Genomic DNA, 22,555 nt, shown 5'->3' with positions numbered 1-22,555 from the left:
TAACTAGGCAAGTCAGTTAAGAACAAATTCTTATTTTCAATGATGGCCTAGGAACAGTGGGTTAACTGCCTATTCAGGGGCAGAACGACAGATTTGTACCTTGCCAGCTCGGGGGTTTGAACTTGCAACCTTCCGGTTACTAGTCCAATGCTCTAACCACTAGGCTACCCTGGTGTTGATGTGAGCCATGACCAGATTTCAAAGAACTTCATGGCTACAGACGTGAGTGCTACAGGTTGGTAGTAATTTAGGCAGGTTACCTTGGTGTTCTTGGGTACAGGGACTATGGTGGTCTGCTTAAAACATGTTGGTATTACAGACTCGGTCAGGGACAGGTTGAAAATGTCAGGGAAGACACTTGCCAGTTGGTCAGCGCATGCTCAGTGTACACATCTTGGTAATCCGTCTGGCCCTGCGGTCTTGTAAGTGTTGACCTGTTTAAAGGTCTTACTCACATCGGCTGTGGAGAGTGTGATCATACAGTCGTCCGGAACAGCTGATGCTCTCATGCATACTTCAGTGTTGCTTACTTTGAAGCGAGCATAGTGATTTAGCTTGTCTGGTAGGCTTGTGTTACTGGGCAGCTCGCGGCTGTGCTTCCCTTTGTTGTCCATAATAGTGTGCAAGCCCTGCCACACCCGACGAGCGTCGGAGCCGGTGTAGTAGATTCAATCTTAGTCTTGTATTGACGCTTTGCCTGTTTTATGGTTCATCAGAGGGCATACCGGGATTTCTTATAAGCATCTAGGTTAAAGTCCCACTCCTTGACTAGGCTACATATACATTGTCCTTGGTGCTATGGATGTATATTTGTTATGGCTACCGTTAACATGTTGTTTTCCTAGCTACTACTATGTAACTACAGCTTTCCATGTAAAGGAACATTACTTGGTCTGACTTAAATTATTCTGCGTCCATCTTGGATTTCAAGTCATATCTGGGAATTTGACCCCCATGGGATCCCATTGCCAAAGGACTAAACTAGATACTGTATCTCTTTGGTAGCTGCCTGAGGTTCCAGTCACTGTTAAGAAACTATCACCAAGACCTCAAACTGGCTCTGGACGTCTCCTCCTTCTACCAACAGGCTGACAACATCATCTGCACCATCAACAGGAAGGTAAAAAGGCAGAATAGGAATTTGCACAAGAGTCCTATTTTGCACCAGTGATCCTTTAAAGGTACAACCTGCAATATTTACATGCTGTTAAATGTTTATTTCAATTGATTGCTTCTTGAAAAATATATGCTCCATGAGCTTAGTACAACTGTCCCCATCATAACCCCAATAAAGGGTCCCAAAGCTCTCCAAAGTATCATTATTTTGTAATTACACGTTATTACACTTATTATCATAAGATTGACTCTATATTATTTTTGTGTTTGGTAGAGAAGCGTCCTGTCTGGATCCGATAACCAGGGGAGCTGCGGTCAGACAGAGATCTACAATATTGCCAGCCAAATCACGGTGAGTGGCACGTGGGGGAAAATGTAGCTCAAAATAATGAATACATTTATGGTGAAACGCAGTAACGCTTCATTCATTCATACATCAGGGTTGTGTTCAATTCCATTTCAAGTGAAATACTAGTGATTTAAAAAAAGTTGTCATTGAAAATATAACCAACAAAAATATGAATTGAATGTCACTGTTTCACTGAATTTAAAAGAAATGCACTACAACTGTCTTGGCAGATGCTCAGTACTCAAGCCTACTAAGTAGAGAGAAACACAGAGAAACTATCTTAAGACAGTGAAACATAACACCACCAGACTATTCCTTCCTAGACCTTCTCTGGATCTTTTTGGGGTGTTTCCCCCTTAAGAAGCCTTCTATGATGTGATGTTATACTGTGAGACTTATATTTCCCTCACTAACTTTAAACATTAGCTATCTGAGCAGCTAACCGATTGCTGCAGCTGTACATAGCCCATCTGTAAATAGCCCACCCAATCTACTTACCTCATCCCCATATTGTTTTTATTTACTTTTCTGCTCTTTTGCACACCAGTATGTCTACTTGCACATCATCATCTGTTCATCTATCACTCCATAGTTAATTTGCTAAATTGTAATTACTCCGCTACTATTGCCTATTTATTGCCTTACCTCCTCACGCCATTTTCACACACATTTCCATGTGCAACTCTGTGTTGATGTTTGTGTCGCACTGCTTTGCTTTATCTTGGCCAGGTCGCAGTTGTAAATGAGAACTTGTTCTCAACTAGCATACCTGGTTAAATAAAGGTGAAATAAAATTAAAAATACTTCTGTGTTCCATCTAACCATAGCCTTCCATTTTAAAGAGCGTGGGTCGTTTTCCAAGTAAATCAACACCAAATGAATTGTGTCACTTCCTTCCTTCCACTGCTCCCATCCCCTCCCTCGACCACGCTCTCTCCAGATGCTGAATGAGACTGTTTCACGCCTTTCGGACCTCCACCCTACCCTGGCTGCCAGAGTGACACGGAAGCAGGCTGAGGTGCAGGAGAGTTGGGGCCTTCTCCAGGAGGGTAGCGGGTAAATATGGGTCCCGAAAGCTCATATCGTTTCTTTGTCTGTGTTTCTAATGCAGCGGTTCCCAATATCGGTCCTCGGGACCCCAAGGTGTGCACGTTTTGGTTTCTGGCCTTACACTACACAGCTGATTAAAATGATGTGCACCGTTTGTGGTACCGAAGACCACGTTTGGGAAACCCTGCTCTAATGGCACCCTATTCACTAGCCACTTTAAACAATGCTACCTAATATAATGTTACATACCCTACATTATTCATCTCATATGCATATGTATATACTGTACTCTATATCATCTACTGCATCCTTATGTAATACATGTATCACTAGCCACTTTAACTATGCCACTTTGTTTACATACTCATCTCATATGTATATACTGTACTCGATACCATCTACTGTATCTTGCCTATGCTGCTCTGTACCATCACTCATTCATATATCTTTATGTACATATTCTTTATCCCCTTACACTGTGTATAAGACAGTAGTTTTGAAATTGTTAGTTAGATTACTTGTTGGTTATTACTGCATTGTCGGAACTAGAGGCACAAGCATTTCGCTACACACGCATTAACATCTGCTAACCATGTGTATGTGACAAATAAAATTGGATTTGATTTGATATACTGTAGTTCATTACTTTTGACCAAGGCCCATGCGGCTCTGGTCAAAAGTAGTGCTATATATTATGGCAATATTTGCTATAAATGTAAGATCAATGTTTACAACATTCACACATGGTTCCCGTTTGGTTGGAGAATAAAAAATAAAATATTTTTTTTTTTTTTACCTTTATTTAACTAGGCAAGTCAGTTAATATAAAGGAATTTGAAATGATTTATTTTTTTACTTTTACTTTTGATAGATAAGTATATTTTATCAATTACATTTACTTTTGATACTTAAAACCAAATACTTTGAGTTTTACTCAAGTAGTATTTTACTGGGGGACTTTCACTTTTACTTGAGTAATGTTCCATTAAGACATACTTTTACTCAAGTATGACAAGTACTTTTTCCACCACTGAAAATAGACTACAGGTAAGCACCCTGGTTCTCAGACTGTGGTTTCAGGAGGGAAATATACACAGTCTTCGATAGAGTTGAGTGATGCGAACACATCCTCACTTGAACATTTGAACCTTGCCCCTAATTGAAATAGTATTTGTGAGTGTTTATTTCTATGTTAATTGTATTCCAGATTCCTGCTCAACATACATTACTCATATCATAGATCTCATTCCACCATTTCACCTAAACCAGTGAAGTGTGTAGTAATTGAGTGTTTTTGTCTGAATAGGTATTGGCTAAAGAGGTAATTGCAGGCCCCTCCCAATAAATGAGTTAACGAGCTACAGATGTTTAAATGTTTGTGTGAGAGTGCCAGTGGGGAAGAGAGGTAAGCAAGGATAGACCAGTGAAGATTATTATTTTATTCTTGGGCTTATCTTTTAATCCATGTTTTTACCATTTTGTATTTATATATTTATTGAAAATAAATAACAAAATTTGGAAGAAACCGTTCCCGTTCTTTTAGTAAAACCTTTTTTATGTGAAGGGCATCGGCCAGCCCTGTCACAGTTAAATCAGGTGTTTCAGGAGTTATGATGTTACAATCGGCATTCTGTTCCTAGGCAGTCATTGAAAATAAGAATTTGTTCTTAAGCAAACCAGACGGCACAATTTACATGTTTTATTTAATTTACTTACGGATAGCCAGGGGACACACTCCAACACTCCAACATAATTTACAAACAAAACATTTGTGTTTTGTGAGTTCGGCAGATCAGAGGCAGTAGAGACTACCAGGGATATTCCTGTCCAGCTAATCATTCAAAATGTAAAAAGCACTTATGGGTGTCAGGGAAAATGTATGGAGTAAAAAGTTCATTATTTTCTTTAGGAATGTAGTGTAGTTACTCAAAAATGTATTTTTAATGTTTACTTAAGTACACCATTGCTATTTTTCCCTCCATAAAACCGTTTACATTTGGTAGTGCTGAATAAAGTCATCAATGGAGGTCACCAATAACTGAGTTAGCGAGCCATTGCTACAGTATAATGATACAAAACGGGCAGCCTTTTTGACCCAACCCACATGTCGACTCCGAACTTTTCAACATGTTGATAAACATCACTTAACAGTTTACGTCAGGATGAACTCATGGAAAATGTATTGCAGATGAAAAGGTTTGATGTTTACAATTGGATTAATGGAAAACATACTCGGTGAATAAGATGATGTATTGTTTCCCTACTAACACTCTTGTTGTGTAACTAACAAGACATTCTGGCATTAGAGCCAATGCCCTAATGGCAACTGAAGCCGACATTGAAATGATCCTTGCCCTAATAAGCCATAGTCTGAGTTTCACTCCCAGCAAATGCAGTCCAGATAATCGCCATGGAATCAATTTGGGGGAATTCATTCGGGGGAATTCTCTTTGTATTATCTAATGCTCTAACTTTAAGCATGACGCGGATTTCGCAAGCCCCTGTGTAAAAGTGTTCTGTGTAGGAGCTGGAGCGACAAGTGTATGCCAAAATTAGATATGGATGAATATAGAGAAAGACATTTTGGGGGGAGATTATACTATATGATAAACCTGCTCCTAATTTCTTTAGCAGATGTGTGCAGAGTGCCTCATAAGTATGGTATGGCCTAGTAACCAGGGATACAAACAGATGTAGCTTATTGAACAGAAGTATACTGGTCAGTTACCATGTTAGTCATTCAACTGTGGGTTTAATGCACTTCTGCATTTAAAGTTACATTTTGGAAGTTTAATTACAAATGTTCTAGCTCAGATTTTGGATTTAAACTGAGGCATATTTCTTAACATATTTCTGAACATATTTTTCTTAACACATTGAACCATAGAATCCTAAGTTTTAGGGCATTCAACTTTTGAAATATAAACAAATGACTATTTTTGTTGTAAGGGCGGCAATGGGCTCTCTTCTGTCAAAACTGGATATAGGTTTCCTTAACGGGCGCCAATGAGAAAGAACGTTTGAATTAAAGACAACCGACAAGACACGACATACACAGTGTTCCTTTTTGATGGCGAGACTTCTGACTCCTCCCAGCTGTTCCCTCTCTGTTTGATAGTTTATTTCTAAAACAAAAGCCCTTTCCTGAAACCATGACCTCACCCTTTCAGAGGGGGGGGTGACATCATTACTTTGTACCCCTGCCAGCCCCAGTCAGTCACTCCAAGGACAAAGCCTTCTGTCTGTTCAGATTGTCATGGTTGCATAACATGTTGTTAGCTAATTCAGCATATCTGGTGGATCCAGTCAGTTCATCCTTGGATTTCTGAGTCATGTGACACGTCTCCAATCAGAAGTGCTCTAGACATGTTGAGGAGTGCTCAAACTTGTGGGTATGACTCAAAAACCCTAAAGAATACACAGTAAAACTGATTAAGAGGCATCCGCAGCTGCTACAAATGATCCACTTTGGACATATTGTCTCTGATGCATGACAATAGGTGCTAAGCCTTGGTTAAGTGGTATCACTCCCATCGCTATGTACCACGGCCCTGGAGACCAGAGTTAAATCTTTGTGTCCACCCTTCTGACCTCTCCCCCACATCGATCTACCCCATGGTTTCCAATCTGCCTACACAAAAAGCACTAAATACAGTATGTGTTTTATTTTAACACTCCACACCACAATGCTTTTTTCTCATCTTGTTTGTGGTGCTGGAAATAAATGCCTCAAGAAAAATAATTTCCCTAGTATATCACTGGGGTGTACACACCAATGTTTGCTGTGGAGAATGAGCATAATATTGTTCATTGTAAAAGACTACTCCCGGACACAGGATTACCTCTTGCATTATTATTATTATTATTATTATTATTATTGTCGTCAACGTTTCGGACGGTGACTTTTCTCAAGACAATTTTGAGTCAGGTCTCTAACCGAAACAACAGCAAAAACAACATGCAGAGGCACACTACCTTTCCAAAGTTTTGGAACACCTACTCATTCAAGGGTTTTTCTTTATTTACACTATTTTCTACATTGTATAATAATCATGTAGTAACCAAAAAAGTGTTAAACAAATCAAAATATATTTATTTTATAATGGAGATTCTTCAAATAGCCACCCTTTCCCTTTGGTTGAGGTCGGGTGATTGTGGAGGACAGGTCATCTGATGCAGCACTCTCCTTCTTGGTAAAATAGCCCTTACACAGCCTGGGGGTGGGCTGGGTCATTGTCCAGTTGAAAAACAAATGATAGTCCCACTAAGCCCAAACCAGATGGGATATCGCTGCAGAATGCTGTGGTAGCCATGCTGGTTAAGTGTGCCTTGAATTCTAAATAAATCACAGTGTCACGAGCAAAGCACCCCCACACCATAAAACCTCCTCCTCCATGCTTTACAGTGGGAAACATACATGAGAGATCATCCGTTCACCGACACCACGTCTCACAAAGACACGGTGGTTGGAACCAAAAATCTCCAATTTGGACTCCAGACCAAAGGACAAATTTCCAGCCGTCTAATGTCCGTTGCTCGTGTCTCTTGGCCCAAGAAAATCTCTTCTTCTTATTGGTGTGCTTTAGTAGTGGTTTCTTTGCAGCAATTCAACCATAATGGCCTGATTCACAAAGCCTGATTCACACAGATGTGCCTGTTACTTGAACTCTGAAGCATTTATTTGGGGTGCAATTTCTGAGGCTGGTAATTCTAATGAACTTATCCTCTGCAGCAGAAGTAACTCTGAGTCTTCCATTCCTGTGGCGGACCTCATCAGAGCCAGTTTCATCATAGCGCTTAATGGTTTTTTGCAACTGCACTTGAAGAAACTTTCAAAGTTATTGAAATGTTCCGTGTTGACTGACCTTCATGTCTTAAAGTAATGATGGACTGTCGTTTCTCTTTGCTTATTTGAGCTGTTCTTGCCATAATATGGACTTGGTCTTTTACCAAATAAGACCATCTTCTGTATACCCCCCCTACCTTGTCACAACACAACTGATTGGCTCAAACACATTAAGAAGGAAAGACATTTCTCAAATTAACTTTTAAGAAGGCACACACTGTTGGCTATTTGAAGAACCTCAAATATAAAATATTTGTTGATTTGTTTAACACTTTGGTTACTACATGTTTCCATATATGTTATTTAATAATGTTGATGTCTTCACTATTATTCTACAATGTAGAAAGTAATACAAATAAAGAAAATCCCTTGAATGAGAGTGTGTTCTAAAACTTTTGACCGGTAGTGTATGTGCTGGATTGGTCTTTTACAGTGAGTTTGTTCTTGCTTTATCATGATTTTGGCCCATTCACTCACATGAACCATTCTATTTCATTACCAATGAAACTAGCACTGAGTGTCAACTGGCCTTACGGATGTGGTAGGGTAGGGTCACTATCATTGATAGAACCAGTGTTACAATAAGTAACCCATAATGTTTTGCCATGCAGGAGCGAGTGGCCAGATTTGCCCACCACCCTTGCCATAGACTTCTCCTGTGATGAACCTGGCCCACTGAGTCAAACCAGAGATCCGGAACATGAGGCCCAGAGGATCATAGGAAAGGACATCAAAGAGGAACAGAACCCTCTCAAAGGGTTCGAGGTCAGCAGATCCATTTTTCAAATAACTGGGAAATTCTTGTTAAAAGTAGTTTAGTAGATAGTTCACCCAAATTACAAACTTACATATAGGTTTCTTAACTTTTAAGGAGTCGATTAAAAACTAATAGGTCATTTTGTAATATGGGGTGTAATTTGGGTGAACTGTTATGAAAAGAGGAACTCATCAGAATAGGTGGTACTTGATACCTCTGTAAAATAGTAGAATTACTCTAATTATATGACCTACTAATGACCTGTGTAATTTCCTTTTCTTTTAGAACATGAAAGACTGTGGTGTCCCCAGGAAGCTGACTGTTAGTCAAGTTGAAGAACAGCCTTCCAAAAGCTATGCCCGAGTCTCCTGTGACACCACCAGCAATGACTTGACTGGAAGACTGTGTGTGGAGAGGCAAAGGTATAGACTTTCATCAGCTTCTTGTTTTTTGAAACCAGATGAAATTGTTGATGACACTTTAAGCAGACAATTAAGTTAACATAATGTTTTCTTGCTTTGCAGAAAGGACCAGACAACCCATTTGAACACTTGTTTTCCAGGTTGCCAATCAGAACTTGGTATTCAGTTGCATAATTCTACCACATCTGCTGATAAGGTAGCTATGGACTGATTTTGGGTGTTTCTTGTGGGCTACTACAACAGTACTAATACTTTAGAGTAAAAATCCAATGGCAATGTCCACATGATAAACAGGGTGTGTTGATTTTAACTGGGTTTACAACTTTGAAGGTTGTAAACATTGAGAGTGAACCCCCAGTGTACTGTAGTTTTCCTATATTCATAATTGATTGAATTTGGGCCTGGATGCATCCCACTGGGTTAACCAAACGTCACTTCCTCCTCTTGTTCTATCTCTTCCTCTCCTGTTTCCTCATTTCCTCTTCCTTTCCTGTTTCTTGATGGTTGAAGACTCTGTCATGGCTGAAAGACAACCTTGCTATGTCAACCCCCAGCCACCACACAGCCAGTCTGAGTGGTCCAGAGGTGACTAAAAACCTGTCAGCTGATATTTACCCGAACACGATCTGCTTAGACATGTCCAAGAAAGTACATCTTGTAGCTTTTCATTGCATAATATTCAGTCCTTGCAATGGTACTTATCGGATTCAGAAAGATTTACATTGGGCAATATATACTGAACAAAAATATAAATGTGTTGGACTCATGTTTCATGAGCTGAAATAAAAGATCCCAGAATTTTTCCATTTGCACAAAAACCTTATTTCTCAATTTTGGGCACAAACTTGTTTACATCCATGTTAGTGAGCTTTTCTCCTTTGCCAAGATAATCCATCCACCTGACAGGTGTGGCATATCAAAAAGCTGATTAAACAGCATGATCATTACGTAGGTCCACATTGTTTTAGGGACAATAAAAGACCACTCTAAAGTGTGCAGTTTTGCCACACAACACAATGCCACAGATGTTTCAAGTTTTGAGGGAGAGTGCAACTGGTATGCTGACTGCAAGTATGTCCCACAGAGCTGTTGCCAGATAATTGAATGTCCATTTCTCTACCATAAGCCACCTCCAGTGTTGTTTTAGAGAAGTTGGCAGTATGTCCAGCCGGCCTCACAACCGCAGACCATGTCTAACCATGCCAACCCAGGACATTCACATCCAGCTTCTTCACCTGTGGGATCGTCTAAGACCAGTCACCCGGACAGCTGATGCAAAACCGAAATAAATGTTGCAAAAACTGTCAGAAACCGTCTCAGGGAAGCTCATCTGCTTGCTCGTCATCCTCACCAGGGTCTTAACCTGACTGCAGCTCGGTGTCGTAACCGACTTCAGTGGGCAAATGCTCACCTTAGATGGCCACTGGCACACTGGAGAAGTGTGTTCTTCATGGATGAATCCCGGTTTTAACTGTACTGGGCAGATGGCAAATAGCGTGTATGGCGTTGTGCGGTTGAGTGGTTTGCTGATGTCAACGTTGTGAACAGAGTGCCCCATGGTGTCGGTGGGGTTATGCGGTTATGCTGTTAACATCAGCAAATCGCTCAGCCAAAGCAATAAGCTACGGACAACAAACAAAATGGCATTTTACCGATGGCAATTTGAATGCCATGACGAGATCCTGAGACCCATTGTCGTGCCATTCATCCGACGCCATAACCTCATGTTTCAGCGTTAAAATGCACAGCCCTGTGTCGCAAGGATCTGTACACAATTATTGGAAGCTGCAAATGTCCCAGTTCTTCCATGGCCTGCATACTCACCAGACATGTCATTCATTGAATGTTTGGGAATACGACAGTGTGTTCCAGTTCCCGCCAATATCCAGCAACTTCGCACAGCCATTGAAGAGGAGTGGGACAGCATTCCACGGGCCACAATCAACAACCTGATCAGCTCTATGCAAAGAGATGTGTTTTGCTGCATGGAAAATGGTGCTCACACCAGATACTGACTGGTTTTCTGATCCATGCCCCTACATTTATTAAAGGTATCTGTGACCAATAGATCCATATCTGTATTTCCAGTCATGTGAAATCCATAGATTAGGGCCTAATTAATTCATTTCAATTGAATGACTTTCTTATATGAAGTGTATCTTGGTAAAACCTTTGAAATTGTTGCATGTTGCCTTTATATTTTTGTTCAGTATATGTATGATGAGATTTGCAGGGTCTATCAGAGTCGGGGTCATTAATTCTGGCAAAGGGTTTAAATTGATCTGATAAATCAAGGACACTACTTTCACTATCAGGATTATCCAATTCGTTAATATAATTTACAATTCAGAAATGTATAAATGTGACTGTTAAAATGGAAAAGATTTTATTTTATCCTACAAAATGACATACTAGACTAGAGCAAACATTAATGTTCATTGCTATGGGACAGGAAAAGCCAGAGTCAACCCAAGGCCAGCACCAAGATTGTGTGAAGATGGAAGACCTTGGCCAAGTGGAAACGTTATGGGAAGTTCTGAGGAGAAGACTTCATAGAAGCATGATTTATTCAAACAGCTCTGAGAGGCTCAAGTTTGAGGTATTGATTATTTGTGTCTACATACTGTTCTGGGCTTGTATTCATAGTGTCTTAAAGTATGAGTGTTGATGTAGCATCAGTTATGTATTTTAGATAATAATTAGTATGATTATATGGATAGGGGGACCTGACCCTAGATCAGTACTCCTATTCTGAGACGCTCTTTGGTCCCCAGAGGGCAATTTATGCAGCATTGAAGACAAATCCATGCTATCCTTTGTAGAGGGATGACAATCATGAGACAGACAAGGATCGGCTCGAAGGATGCCTTTCAGAATACAGTGCAACCACGGAAAACGCAGAATTCTGGAGCGTCTCAGATGTCAAGGATCTCTCTGAGACATTGGAGGAAAACGACAGAGGAATGCTGACAGAGCTGCTGAGGTGTCTTGACCAGGATGAAAACTTTGATCATTGTGAGGTAGAGCGACAGGTAAGGTTTCAACTTGATCCGTTTACGTGGTTTTCCAATACCGCTTTATTCATGTCCTTTTTGCAACTCTGTTTTCTCAAACCTCCGTAAAAGGAAGGTGGGGGTGTGTTTTTTTCTAGATACAGACACTCCCACTAAAACTCTCATTAGACCTCAACAAGACATGGTCACTGGCCTTGCAGGCAAAGCTAACCACACTCCATTTCTATGACCAGATAACTTATTAGATTAATACAACCACAATCTATCAAAATACTGAGTAATTTATTTGACTATCATGGCAGACCCTTACTGGACAAATGGATGACCAAGGGTGCATGGACCACCCTATGGAGGACCTTGTTGAAGCAATGGAGAAAAGAGGACATTCCCTCTATCAAAGTCAAGACACCCAAGAACTTATGAGTCAGGTAGGAGTTGATTGAACAGTTTTTTATTTGGATGTGGTCCTCTGTAGTTGGTAGAGCATGGTTCTTGCAACGCCAGGATAGTGGGTTTGATTCCCAGGACCACCCGTAAGTAAAAAATGCACGCTTGACTGTAAGTCCGTTTGGACAAAAGTGTCTGCTAAATGGCATATATTATTGTTTTCTGTTGCTTTGAACAAAAAACAGCACAAATTAGCACCCTGTGCTTGTAGAATTTTGCAAACTGAACAATAGCAACAGAAACATAGCCTGATTTTACTAGCATTGACTGGTTGAAGTAGTGTAACCAATCAATGCTCGTAAAATCAGGCTGTTTCTGTTACTATTGTTCAGTTTGCGAAATTCTACAAGCAAAGTAATTTTTTTAATAAAATCTGTGATGCGCCCTCTCTTCTCTCCTTTCCTCTCCTCTCTTCTACTAGCACTCAACACTGACGCTACGCATCAACCAGCTCTTGTCCAGGTGTGCAGAGTTCAGCATGGACATTCTGGACACTGAGACAGACATGGCCGTCAGATGTGAGCCCTGTAGTTCTGAACTCGAGGGACTGCAGGAGCAACAGGATGAGCTAGAGGTATATACAATATATGTATATACACAACCAAAAGTTTGAGGACACTTAGAAATGTCCTTGTTTTTGAAAGAAAAGCAATTTTGTCCATTAAAATGACATCAAATTGATAAGAAATACAGTGTAGACATTGTTAATGTTGTAAATAACTATTGTAGCTGGAAACGGCAGATTTTTTATGGAAAATCTACATAGGCGTACAGAGGCCCATTATCAGCAAACATCACTCCTGTGTTCCAATGGCACATTGTGTTAGCTCATCCAAGTTTATCATTTTAAAAGGCTAATTGATCATTAGAAAACCCCTTGCAATTATGTTAGCACAGCTGAAAATTGTTGTTCTGATTAAAGAAGCAATCAAAAAGAAGGCCAGCCTCTTCACTGTTGACATTGAGACTGGTGTTTTGCTGTTTAATGAAGCTGCCCCCCAAAAATAGCTTTTCTTTCAAAAACAAGGACATTTCTAAGGTTTTGAACGGTTGTGTACACACACACACACACACACACAGTGGCAAGAAAAAGTGTGAACCTGGATTTTTGAAAATGTCCTAAAATTTGATCTGATCTTCATCTAAGTCACAACAATAGACAGTCTGCTTAAACCAACACACAATGTGTTTTCATGTCTTTATTGAACACACCGTGTAAACATTCGTAGTGTAGGGTGGTAAAAGTATGTGAACCCTTTGATTTAATAACTGGTTGACCCTCCTTTGGCAGCAATAAACTCAACCAAATGTTTTCTGTAGTTGCGGAACAGACATGCACAACGGTCAGAAGGAATTTTGGACTATTCATCTTTACAAAACTGTTTCAGTTCAGGAATATTCTTAGGATATCTGGTGTGAACAGCTCTCGAGGTCAGGCCACAGCATTTTAAATTGGGTTGAAGTCAGGACTCTGACTGGGCCACTCCAGAAGGCATATTTTCTTCTATTGAAGCCATCCTGTTGTTGATTTACTTCGGTGTTTTGGATCGTTGTCCTGTTGCATCACCCAACTAATGTTTAGCTTCCATTGGCAGACAGATAACCTTGCATCTCTAGCAAAATATCTTGATAAACTTGGGAATTGATTGCAAGATGTCCAGGTCCTGAGGCAGCAAAGCAGCCCCAAAACATGACGCTCACTCCACCATACTTTACAGTTGGGATGAGGTTTTGATGTTGGTGTGCTGTGCCTTTTTTTCTCCACACATAGTGTTGTGTTTTCCTTCCAAACAATTCAACTTTAGTTTATTCTGTCCACATAATATTTTGCAAGAAGCGCCGTAGAACATCCAGGTGCTCTTTTACGAACTTCAGATGTGCAGCAATGTTTTTTTTGGACAGAGGTGGCTTCTTCCATGGTGTCCTCCCATGAACACCATTCTTATTTAGTGTTTTAAGTATCGTAGACTTGTCAACAGAGATGTTACCATGTCCCAAAAATTTCTGTAAATCTTTAGCTGACACTGTAGGATTCTTCTTAACCTCATTGAGCATTCTGCGCTGTGCTCTTGCAGTCATCTTTGCAGGATGACCACTCAGGGCTGAAATTCCTCCACTTATAGACAATTTGTCTTATTGTGGACTGATGAACATCAAGGCTTTTAGAGATACTTTTGTAACCTTTTCTAGCTTTATACAAGTCAACCATTCTTAATCTTAGGTCTTCTGAGATGTCTTTTGTTTCGATGCATGTTTCACATCAGGCAGTGCTTCTTGTGAATAGCAAACTAAAGTGTTGTGAGTGTTTTTTACAGGGCAAGGCAGCTCTACCCAACATCTCCAATCTCGTCTCATTGATTGGACTCCAGGTTAACTGACTCCAATTAGCTTTTGGAAAAGTCATTAGCCGAGGGGTTCACATACTTTCTCCAACCTACACTGTGAATGTTTAAATGATGTATTCAATATAGATAAGGAAAATACAATAATTTGTGTGTTATTAGTTTAAGCACACTGTGGATGTCTATTGTTGTGACTATGATGAACAGCTCAAATAAGCAAAGAGAAACGACAGTCCATTACTTTCAGACATGAAGGTCGGTCAATACGAAATACGCAAAACCAAACACTATGATGAACCTGGCTCTCATGAGGACTGCCACAGGAAAGGAAGACCCAGAGTTCCCTCTGCTGCACAGGATGTTCATTCGCTTTACCAGCCTCAGAAAGTGCAGCCCAAATAAATGATTCACAATTAAGACACATCAACATCAACTGTTCAGAGGAGACTGCGTGAAAAAAAAACAATACTAAAGGAAATCAATAATAAGAAGAGACTTGCTTGGGCCAAGAAACTCAAGCAATGGACTGGTGTAAATCTGTCGTTTGGTCTGATGAGTCCAAATTTGAGATTTTTGGTTCCAACCGCCTTGTCTTTGTGAGACGCAGAGTAGGTGAACAGATGATCTCCACATGTGTAGTTCCCACCGTGAAGCATGGAGGAGGTGATGTGATGGTGCTTTGCTGGTGACACTGTCTGATTTATTTAGAATTCAAAGAACACTTAACCAGCATTGCTACCACAGCATTCTTCAATGATACACCATCCCATCTGGTTTGGGCTTAGTGGGACTATCATTTGTTTTTCAACAGGATAATGACCCAACCCACCCCCAGGCTGTGTAAGGGCTATTTGACCAAGGAGAGTGATCGAGTGCTGCATCCGATGACCTGGCCTCCACAATCACCCAACCTAAACCCAATTGAGATGGTTTGGGATGAGTTGGACCATAGAGTGAAGGAAAAGAAGCCAACAAGTTCTCAGCATATGTAGGAGCTCCAAGACTGTTGGAAAATCATTCCAAGTGAAGCTGGTTGAGAGAATGGCAAGGGTGTGCAAAGCTGTCATCAAGGCAAAGGATGGCTATTTAAATTATATATATATTTGGATTTGTTTAACACTTTTTTGGTTACTACATGATTCCATATGTGTTATTTCATAGTTTGTCTTCACTATTATTTTACAATGTAAAAAAAAAAGTATAAATAAAGAAAAACCCTTGAATGAGTAGGTGTGTCCAAACTTTTGACTGGTACTGTATCAGATGACAGATCCCGGGAATCAAACCCACTATCCTGGGGTTGCAAGCACCATGCTCTACCAACTGAGCTACAGAGGACCACATCCAAATGAAAAACTGTTCAGTCAACTTATACCTGACTCACAGGTTCTTGGGTGTCGTCACTTTGATAGAGGGAATGTCCTCTTTTCTACACATATACAGTGGCAAGAAAAAGTATGTGAACCCTTTGGAATTACCTGGATTTCTGCATAAATTAGTCATACAATTTGGTCTGATCTTCATCTTTGCCATAATATTGGAAAATAATTACAGGTGAAGCTGGTTTAGAGAATGCCAAGAGTGTGCAAAGCTGTCATCAATGCAAATGGTGGCTACTTTGAAGAATCTCAAATCTATTTTGATTTGTACAACACTTTTTTGGTTACTACATGATTCCATATGTGTTATTCATAGTTTTGATGTCTTCACTATTACTCTACAATCTAGAAAATAGTGTAAATAAAGAACAACCCTTGAATGAGTAGGTGAGTCCAAACCTTTGACTGGTACTGTACACATATACACACACACACACACAGTTGAAGTCGGGAGTTTACATACACTTAGGCTGGAGTCATTAAAACTCATTTTTCAACCACTAAACAAATGTCTTGTTAACAAACTATAGCTTGAGGCATCATACCCAAGAAGACTCGAGGCTGTAATCATAAAAACATGTTTTTACTTTGGGTACTGTGTGTAGACTGATGAGGGGGGAAAAAACTATTTCATCCATTTTAGAATAAGTCTAACGTAACAAAATGTGGAAAAAGTCAAGGGGTCTGAATACTTTCTGAATGCACTGTATAGTCCACTGTCTTCAGAGATAGTGAATTCTTCAGTTTGCCTTAACTCTCTATTGCAATTGTATTCAACTTTTTTTCTTTGAATTGTCAGATCTCATCTCAGATTCATAGACTTTACACTTGTGTTAAAATTCTGAACATCATTAATAAAGGGATAGTTCTCTCAAACTATCCAGCAGATACATGTCAATAGTGTATGCTTGGCTATGCAGTCATGGTACATGAGTTCAATCATACTAGCCATGGTAGCCCTCTATAGAATGAGACCTGAAAAAATATAGAGTTTGTTTTCATAGCATAATGCAACCCTATGTCCATTATCTAGCATAATATTATGACAGACGTTATTATTTCAGGACTCGCTAAATTTGATTGGTTTTGAGCCTCTGTCAGGCTTAAACTCTGATGCAAGAATATTCAAGTCACCTGCAAAAGTGTAATTGTTCCACATAAAACATTCAGTATGATCTTCTTTCAGAGGGACCATCAGGTCATAAAAGAGGAGGTGGAAGAGATGGAGGGACTGGCTTTGCGACTACAGGTCCTCCTACCTGAAATGCCAGGGGCTTTGGGGGAGGACATCCATGCGACCCAGCAAGCTTGGGAGGAGTTGGGCTTGAGCATGGCAGAGAACCAATGCAACCTCCAACAATTTCAGCAACTGCAAGACTTTCTTAGGGCCTACCTGGCCATGATGTGAGCAATTACACATACAGTATGATGTCAAATATTGTTCTTGGTACAATTGGTTCTTGATACAACTGAAATGTTGTACCTGTTTTGTCCTGAATAATGCACATGTATATGTTTAGTGCTCATGAATATGCTTATTATGTTTATTGTAATAACCACAATGTGCTTACTGAGCCCCTCCTCTCTTTCTTTCTCTCTCTCTCTCTCTCTCTCTCTGATGTCTCCCCTACAGCTCATGGACAGAGGACACACAGACTTGCATTTTCTCAGAGGCTTCAGTCCAGCAGTGGAGATTGGCAGAATCGAGTGTTCAATCTGAGCTGGATCTGAGGATAGAGCAGAAGTTTGACGAGTTTGACAAGCTCGCTGCTGCTGGGCAGAAGATTATCAAGGAGCGACATCACTTGGCAGATATTGTGAGTTCTTTTACGACAGGGGTCACAAACATATTTTGCCCTGTGGACCACAGCCTTTGAAAAGACTGTGATTAACTCAATGATTTGTACTTTCACTTGTTAGTCTAGTTGCACAAACCCCAATGACCCAACCATTGGAAGAGACAGAAAATATCTGGCAACTGTTTTATACAGATAAAGGAGAGGACTGAGGAACTGCAAAGCATTCTGGGATGGATCCTGGTATACTGGAGGGCACAGAAAGACCAGCTGGGTCGGGAGAGGCCAAGCGATTCAAGAAGAAGTGATGCCCCTCAAGGAGACGCAACCAGATTTTCACAAGGTCAACCCCAGGTAGGATATCCCTGCTACCCCCTATTAAAAGGTAGAACAATTATAATAATGATAAATGATTTTCTTTTAAAGGATATCCCTGCTTTCACACCAATATGATATTTATTCGTTATAACAAATTATTTCAGAACAATAACATTGTTCTATTGAAATTAGACACATTTAAAGCACTGAACTACATCGCTGTTGTGAAGCTTCCGTAATAATGTGTATAGAAGACCAAATGCTTTCTGATGATATTCTACTAGCCCAAATCTTGCTCCTAAGGATCAAGGCTTATTGCACAAAACCTAAAAATATATATTTTTAAATACTTGAAATAGGAGTTATTGAACAAAATCTTTGGTTTTCTTTGCAGAATCTATCCTCTCTGGCAGAACACAAGTCCTCTGAAAGCCTGTCCACAAAGCACAGGCTCATGGTGGCGAGCCAGTTTGAAGGACCACAAAAATCCCAACCAGGGATAGGTCACCATGCAGAAAACTTTGCCAAGCCAGTAAACGTAACACGACACGTCCCCTTGGCTGTGGTAGTCAACTCGCCCAGCATTATCCTTGAAGAGCCCTGTGCTACTGTCACCCCACTGGGCAGCAGCATCAACCTCATCCTCAGTTTTGACCAACAGCCACCAGGGGGCGGTCTGCAACAGGGGCCAGTGGAGCCAAAGCAGGCAGTGGAACCTGTGCATAGGGTGAGTACAGATCACCACATATTCATATCTACATACCACAAGACAACATCAACCAAATTAAAAAGGGAGGATGCAAAGTTTTGGATAACAGTCAGATTTGAATTCTGTTGCTGTTGATGCAATCTCCGTAGACAAACATTGGCAGTAGAATGGCTCGTACTGAAGAGCTCAATGGCTTTCAGTGTGGCACCCATCATAGGATGCCACCTTCCAAACAAGTCAGTTTTCAAATTTCTGCCCTGCTAGAGCTGCCCTGGTCAACTGTAAGTGGAACCGTCTAGGCGCAACAACGGCTCAGCCATGAAGTGGTAGGCCCCACAAGCTCACAGAACGGGAGCACCGAGTGCGTAAGCGCTGGAAAAATCGTCTCACCTTGGTTACAACATTGACTACCGAGTTCCAAACTGCCTCTGGAAGCTATGTCAGCACAAGAACTGTTTGTCGGGAGCTTCATGAAATTGGCTTCCATGGTCGAGCAGCCACACACAATCACACTTCACCATGTGGCAGTCTGCCAAACAAATCGGGGTTTCGCGGATGCTACCTGCCCTAATGCATAGTGCCAATTGTAAAGTTTGGTAGTGGAGGAATAATGGTCTGGGGCTGTTTTTCATGGTTCAGCCTAGGCCCCTTAGTTACAGTGAAGGGAAATCTTAACACTACAGCATACAATGACATTCTAGACGATTGTGTGCTTCCAACTTTGTGGCAACAGTTTGGGGAAGGCACTTTCCAGTTTAAGCATGACAATGCCCCCGGGCACAAAGCAAGGTCCATACAGAAATGGTTTGTCGAGATCGATGTGGAGAAACTTGACTGGCCTGCTCATAGCCCTGAACTCAACCCCATTGAACACCTTTAGGATGAATTTAAATGCCGACTGCGAGCCAGGCCTAATCGCCCAACATCAGTGCCCAACCTCACTAAAGCTCGTGGCTGAATGGTCCCAGCAGCAATGTTCCAATATCTAGTGGAAAGCCTTCCCAGAAGAGTGGAGGCTGTTATAGCAGCAAAGGTGGGGACCAACTCCATATTAATGCCCATGATCTTGAATGAGATGTTTGACGAGCAGGTGTCCACATACTTTTGTACACTGCCATGCAGTGTATTTCAAGGCCGACAAACCTATCCTCACAGCTAATAATACAAAACATCTTGTAGAACCTCAGGACGTTCAGGCACATTTCTATTGTGTTTATCTTTAAAAGCTTTAGATTGGGACTGGGATAGTGAGAGCTGATCCTAATGGCTTAGAGCAGCTATTAGTCAAGGAATGTGGTGTAAGATTTCTGTCCCCCATTCCAGAAGTGGTAGTTAATCAACTTGGCTCACACTCAGTGGATTAGTCATGGTCAAGCCATTGCCACTGCAGCTGGGTATGAGACCACCTCATCTCCATGTGATTTTCATAAGGTTTGCGGAATGTAAGATCCAATTTTGAAGGCGTGCAGCTGGAGTGATGTCTTAAAATAACGTACAGTATTTTTATACAGAATCAACTACATATTTCATAAAGTGTGCACGAGTATCAGAAATTGGTTCTCCATAAATGAATCTAAGATGTCTTTGATCATGGTTGCATAAGCATTTCATTTCAAGGAACATGAAAGTCACCTTTTGCAGAGTTTTGTATTTTAATACATCTAATTATCTTAATCTTTTTCAGGTGAGCACCTATCTGCAAGTCACAGATGGAAGTCCTGTTTTTGAAGACGTGGCATCGTCTCATATTACTGACACGAGCCACGTGTCAACCACCTTTTCCACAAGCTCAATCAACGCTAATTTCATTCCCCAAGTCAGGACTGTCTTGCTCCCCACCTTACGCAGAACCAGTTCCACCTCTACCTTAAACCTGAAGGGACCGATGAAGAGGAGGAAGAAAATGACACACAGACACACTGTGACTGGAATTGTCGCAATGCCCAAGCCAGAGGGGGTTACTACCGCGCCCACCAATGTCAAACACAGGGCATACACCTGGCCACTGGAGGATAAGAAGGAATGTCATGCCACACAAGGGAGTCCAGGTAATACAGAACTCCAACTGTATATCAAAAATAATTCTGTGGTGAGTGTCATGGATGGCAACTCTTCAGGCACGTCAAGCATTCCTACCATCCAGGGGCATTTCTTGCATGGGCCCAGTGAGATGACCATTAGGCAAGACAAGAGCCACTATGGCATTATCCATCTTGGGTCGATGTTGAGTTTTGACCTGCCCAAGGATTGGGGGAAAATCTCACAGATAAGTGCAAAAGACCTCACAAATGAGAAAGTGCCTTTTGAAGCCAATGGGGACCATGCCAGTCCACCTTTGAATCTGTACAGACCATCAGGCTCAAACACACTCGGTCAGACTCACGTATCGTCCAAAGTAATTGGACAGACTTTTGCCCTCAGTCCAGAGAAGGAAAGGCATCTTGAAGCTGATGGGGACTATAGACCGTCAGGCTCAAATACACTCAGTCTAACTCAGAAAGTGATTGGGCAGAATTTCACCCTCAGTCCAGGGGAGGAAAGTATATGTGAAACAGGGGACTATGCTGTTCAAAATGGTTCACCTTTGAATCTATACAAATTGGCAGACTCAAATACACTCAGTCAGACTCACAAAGTGATTGGACATACTTTTGCCCTCAGTCCAAAAGAAGAAAAGAGCTGCGAAGCAGCTAGGCAGGACTCGCAGAAGGTCAGCTCAGAGTCTGTTTCTCTTTTGGTTCAGTGTCTCTCTCTACCTGAGAAAGACAACATCTATCACGACCTAAGAAGCGCCACAAGGAGTCCTGCCCTTGCTGCTGGACATGAGAACATTTTCTCCAGCACTGTTGGCATCCACCATGAGGATAAGGTCGAGATTTCCATTCCAGTAGCTATTTTGGACTCTAACAAGCAACGCACTGAACCAAACTGCAGCAGCTCGATGATGCATGACCACGCCCGCACTGAACCATCACAGAACCACAACTGTTTAAGTGTTCACACTAAGATTCAAGACCTCAATAACCACATATACTTCCCTTCTGCAAAGAGGCAATTCGCTTTCCAAAGTGACCTTCGAGTTGTAGAGATCAAGGGCTTGTCTACTGTGTCTGAAGACTCCACATGGATGGGTGTGCGCAGGTCTGGACGAGTCATTGTGTGCTCTGAGGACAACTGTTGCGTATGCTCCGACAGTCCCGCACCTATGATGGTATTGGAAAAAGAAACTTCACCCAAAAGAGAACCAGATCATATTCATCCTGATCATTGGCAGTTTGAGGAAGAGGAAGAGGAGCTGGAGGATATTTGGAATTGCACAGCCCAGGAAAGAGCACCTTGAATTACTGTGGTCCAAAAATCTGAGGTACGTAGATCAACAAAAGTACCCATCTTATAGTTTGGGGTCAATTAGAAATGTCCTTGTTTTTGAAAGAAAAGCACATTTTTTGTCCAGTAAAATAACATCAAATTGATCAGAAATACAGTGTAGACATGGTTCATGTTGTAAATGACTATTGTTGCTGGAAACAGCTGATTTTTTAAATGGAATATCTACGTAGGAGTACAGAGGCCCATTATCAGCAACTGTGTTCCAATGGCACATTGTGTTAGCTAATCCAAGTTTATAATTTGAAAAGGTAATTATTAGAAAACCCTTTTGCAATTATGTTAGCACAGCTGAAAACTGTTGTTTCTGATTAAAGAAGCAATAAAACTAGCCTTCTTTAGACTAGTTGAGTATCTGGAGCATCAGCATTTGTGGATTCGATTACAGGCTCAAAATGGCCAGAAACAAAGAACTTTCTTCTGAAACTCGTCAGTCTATTCTTGTTCTGAGAAATAAAGGCTATTCCATGCAAGAAATTGCCAAGAAACTGAAGATCTTGTACAAAGCTGTGTACTACTCCCTTTACAGAAAAGCGCAAACTGGCTCTAACCAGAATAGAAAGAGGAGTGGGAGGCCCTGGTGCACAACTGAGAAGGAGGACAAGTACATTAGTGTATCTAGT

At 41.0% G+C, this 22,555-nt stretch overlaps 1 protein-coding gene across 3 annotated transcripts in view; it reads left to right on the top strand.

The window, feature by feature from the left end:
* LOC115142644 (uncharacterized) overlaps window positions 1-22,555 on the top strand; it is a 34,065-nt gene that overhangs the window by 6,882 nt on the left and 4,628 nt on the right. The window contains exons 3-18 of one of the 3 annotated variants that reach the window (XM_029682251.2): window positions 1,006-1,120; window positions 1,391-1,468; window positions 2,406-2,521; window positions 7,973-8,126; window positions 8,404-8,540; window positions 8,643-8,736; window positions 9,051-9,125; window positions 10,993-11,139; window positions 11,363-11,572; window positions 11,857-11,982; window positions 12,423-12,575; window positions 16,909-17,126; window positions 17,356-17,539; window positions 17,714-17,872; window positions 18,231-18,563; window positions 20,230-21,909. In XM_029682251.2, coding sequence (XP_029538111.1) covers window positions 1,006-1,120; window positions 1,391-1,468; window positions 2,406-2,521; window positions 7,973-8,126; window positions 8,404-8,540; window positions 8,643-8,736; window positions 9,051-9,125; window positions 10,993-11,139; window positions 11,363-11,572; window positions 11,857-11,982; window positions 12,423-12,575; window positions 16,909-17,126; window positions 17,356-17,539; window positions 17,714-17,872; window positions 18,231-18,563; window positions 20,230-21,885 — 3,955 coding nt within the window. In that variant the 3' untranslated portion in view covers window positions 21,886-21,909. Of the gene's footprint in view, window positions 1-1,005; window positions 1,182-1,390; window positions 1,469-2,405; window positions 2,522-7,972; window positions 8,127-8,403; window positions 8,541-8,642; window positions 8,737-9,050; window positions 9,126-10,992; window positions 11,140-11,362; window positions 11,573-11,856; window positions 11,983-12,422; window positions 12,576-16,908; window positions 17,127-17,355; window positions 17,540-17,713; window positions 17,873-18,230; window positions 18,564-20,229; window positions 21,910-22,555 lie in introns of those variants that run through there. The other 2 variants (XM_029682253.2, XM_029682252.2) reach the window with 2 other exon arrangements.

Source organism: Oncorhynchus nerka, linkage group LG15 (genome assembly GCF_034236695.1).
Source record: "Oncorhynchus nerka isolate Pitt River linkage group LG15, Oner_Uvic_2.0, whole genome shotgun sequence".
Lineage (NCBI taxonomy): Eukaryota > Metazoa > Chordata > Actinopteri > Salmoniformes > Salmonidae > Oncorhynchus > Oncorhynchus nerka.
The sequence above is the reverse complement of the archived record's forward strand: the minus strand, read 5'-3'. Positions and strand labels throughout refer to the sequence as shown.